This window comes from Nanorana parkeri, unplaced genomic scaffold (genome assembly GCF_000935625.1).
Source record: "Nanorana parkeri isolate BGI_ZX_2015 unplaced genomic scaffold, ASM93562v1 scaffold215, whole genome shotgun sequence".
Lineage (NCBI taxonomy): Eukaryota > Metazoa > Chordata > Amphibia > Anura > Dicroglossidae > Nanorana > Nanorana parkeri.
Genome location: NW_017306483.1, coordinates 389,735 through 393,020, shown reverse-complemented (window position 1 = coordinate 393,020; position 3,286 = coordinate 389,735). Strand labels below are relative to the sequence as shown.

Genomic DNA, 3,286 nt, shown 5'->3' with positions numbered 1-3,286 from the left:
ATCCTCGGAGCCTGCTTGTTCTTAGACCGGTCCCCGGAGCCTCTCTCTCCCCCTCCGATGCAGCGGTCTAAGAGCCTGTGAGCCATTACACTCCATACACAGTGTACAGGACGTGAGGAGGCCAAGGGACATACCATCACTGCAGTGGAGGAGGGAGGAATGGCTTTTTTCCAATGCAAAGTCTTCATTATTTTATTTCTGGAAAATGTGTCATTTTTTTTTTATTTTAAATGTAATTTTCTTTTTAACATAATTTTTTTCTTCTTCTTGCAGCCATGTCGGATCTGTGCCGCCTTTGCTCCGCCCCTCTCCGCGGGTCGCGTCGCAAGTGGCTGTTTGGTGGCTCTGGGGCTCTCCCCGATTTATTCTCGCAAGTCCTCGGGACTCCTGTCCAGCGCAGCCCGCCTGGAACGACTTCCAAAGCGGGCAAAGGCAAGGGTCAGCCGGAAGATGCCGAGTTCCTGTGCGGAAAATGCTGCCACACGCTCAGCGTCTACCACCGCTACAACCTGGTGATGTCCCGAATGAAAGAGCTCTACGAGCAGAGGTCGGTTCGCCTTTTCAAGGAGCGGCAGAAGCTTTCGTCCACTCTCCGGACCATCCACGCCAGGGCTTGGGGCCTGCCCCTCCCCGAATATCACAGCCAGGAACGCAATTTGTTTGGCTCTTACAATGATCTCCGATCACCCGGCTACTACAAATCTCAAAATAATTTCCTTTCTCCGGGGTACCAGAATTCCTTCCCCAGCTCGCCCTTCCCAGATCGCCCGAGCTCCTTCCATGGTTCTTTCGGCTCCCTGTCTTCAGGAACCAACTCCAAGTCCTACCAAGAACTTCTGGACCAAGACCGCTCGCGGTGGGCGCATGAGAGCTGGTGGGATGCCAACTCGGCAGGCTGCTCACGTTGCGTCAAGGGGGAAAAGTGCCATTCCTGCTCATCATGGAGGGTCTCTGATGCCAACTATGAGTCCGTCTGCACCGTACCAAGGAGGAAGAAACAGCACAGTGGATCGGACGCTGGCAGCACGGGTCTCCAGAGGAGTAAATCTCTGGGCAGCTTTAATGACAGCAGCAGCAGCACCAAGGGCTCCTTGTCTTCCTTGTCCACCACCTCTTTGGACTCCTTGTGCTTCACGGGGGAAGAAGAGGCCGGCGTCTTCTGGGAACCCCATTCGCCTTTCCCGTTATCTCCACCGGCGTCTCTACACTCCCCCAGGCCCGTGGTGGGAGAAGTTCTGAAAAGCTTAAAGGAGATCAAATACAGTCCAGTAAAAACGCCAACGCGAAGCAAAATACCAGTCAGGGGTCAGCAGAGGGCAAGAGGCGAGCGTGGGGAGCAGCAGATCCCCATTCACCAGGGACCACAGGAGCCAGTGGTGGAAGGACTGGGGGAAGACTGGGATACCTTCATGGGAGTTGGCCCTGAGGTAAGATAATAACTCAATACTGAGGCTGGAGACAGCCAAGCTACTACCGTGTTTCCCCGAAAATAAGACACTGTCTTATATTTTTTGTGGCTCAAAAACACACTAGGTCTTATTTTTGGGGTAGGTCTTTATTTTTGTAATGTACAACAATCCACTTCTTTATGTACAACAGTCTACATGTATTCAAGTACAAAAATATGGTAATCAGGTGTGCCGTACCTTTCCAAGAGCAATTTGCTAAAAAATCGCTGCCCAGAATGAGCGAAGCGCGCTTTCACTATGGATTCCTCACAGGCGAAGTGCATTTGGTATCACTCCGCCTGTGACGGGGGCCGGCGCTATAGAGGAGGCATCGGCTTATGCGGCTCTGCTCCCTCCGCTGCCGCCTCGCTTCCTCTAGCGCTGGCTTCGTTGGCACCGCTGATTCTCTCCTGCGGCTCTTCAAGTTCCCCCTTATGTCACCACCGGCCCTGGGAATGGTCACAACTAGGTCTTATTTTCAGGGTAGGTCTTATATTTTAGCAATTCCCAAAAATAGTACTAGGTCTTATTTGTGGGGAAACAGGTTTTCAGAGAAGGATGAGAAATGGCAGCCCCTATATTTCTCTCTGTATGGATTTTAGTACTGTCCCTGTGTCACTCTCTATTTGTCCTGGTGACCCCAGACTGAAATTGAGGGAAAAATACAAAAGTTTGAGTTGTCAGCAGGACAGGAATAGAAGGAAAATCTTCCAATGGGGACACTTTCTCTCTCTCTCTATGGGCATTTCTCTCACTTTGAGATTTCCTGTTGTGTCTACAGGAGAGGAAGTGAAGAGAAATCCCAATGAGATGGCAAAAAAAGACTGAGGACTTTTAACCCCTTTATGACAACATCACATCTATGTGGCAGCACAGTGGATCATAAAGTGTTATTAAACCCTCGGGTGTTTTTGCATATATCTATGGCTACCAAGCAGCAGATATATGCAAAAACATTAAAAAAAACAAAAAACCTTTTTAAAAAGGGTTTAAACTTACCTGTGTCTTCGCCGTGCGCTCCCGTCCGAACATCTGAAAGAGTCTCGGGCGGCCGCAGAGGATCTTGGGGCGGGCGCATGCGCACTTCCGATGTTTGGCCGGGAGACGAGGAGAGACACAAGGTAAGTCTCTATAGAGCAGCGTGCACCCGCACAGACTCCATGGGACATCAGAGAAGAGGAGGACAGAGGAGTCAGCGCTGGATCGGAGACCCGCACCAGCGCTGGAGGGACAGCTGAAAAGGACAGGAAAGAAGATGATCGGATTTTAAGGTAAGTATGGACTTGCCTTAAAAGAGACATCTTTTAAGGTAAGTCCCTACAGCAGGATTGGGAAGGGGTGAAAAAATTTGACTTTAATGCCTAGTTGGTGCATATATGCGTCAATTGTATTGATCTGGGGGCGGGACAATCAGCACCCCCGGAGCCATGACTGAACTGTCACTGCTGATCAGTAGCTGGTAGGAAATCCTGACTTGCGTCGTCACTTAAGGGGACAGTTCCAGCCGGCGGCAATGGATTATCCATTCCTTACTTAATCCAAAATATAATGTTTGGCTTGAGATGCATTTTAATTAACTAGAGTGACTAAGCCATCAGGTGCCATGAAGCAATGAAACGCGCCATGATTGTACGAAATAGCTGGCACCATACCCAGAACAGATGACATGAAATGTTACTGCACGTGTACAGACAATATTACCATTTTAAAGTGATCAGTCCAAGGAGCAATGCCACCACACATTGACCAGTCAGGAGAAAGCTTACAACAAACCAGCCAATCAGAATTTAGGAACTTCAAGTATGTGAGCCAATGGGGGGGGGGGGGGGGGGTGGGGA

General features: G+C 49.9%; 2 protein-coding genes across 2 annotated transcripts in view; both read left to right on the top strand.

Annotated features, from left to right (window-relative positions):
• Nucleotides 1-1,436, top strand: part of LOC108786510 — a 6,534-nt gene extending 5,098 nt beyond the window's left edge. The window contains exon 2 of the mRNA XM_018555827.1: nucleotides 274-1,436. Coding sequence (XP_018411329.1) covers nucleotides 274-1,436 — 1,163 coding nt within the window. The remainder of the gene's footprint in view (nucleotides 1-273) is intronic.
• The window catches only part of LOC108786545 (desmoplakin-like), a 19,047-nt gene continuing 17,183 nt past the window's right edge, over nucleotides 1,423-3,286 (top strand). The window contains exon 1 of the mRNA XM_018555861.1: nucleotides 1,423-1,427. The gene's annotated coding sequence lies outside the window, so the exon portion shown is untranslated. The remainder of the gene's footprint in view (nucleotides 1,428-3,286) is intronic.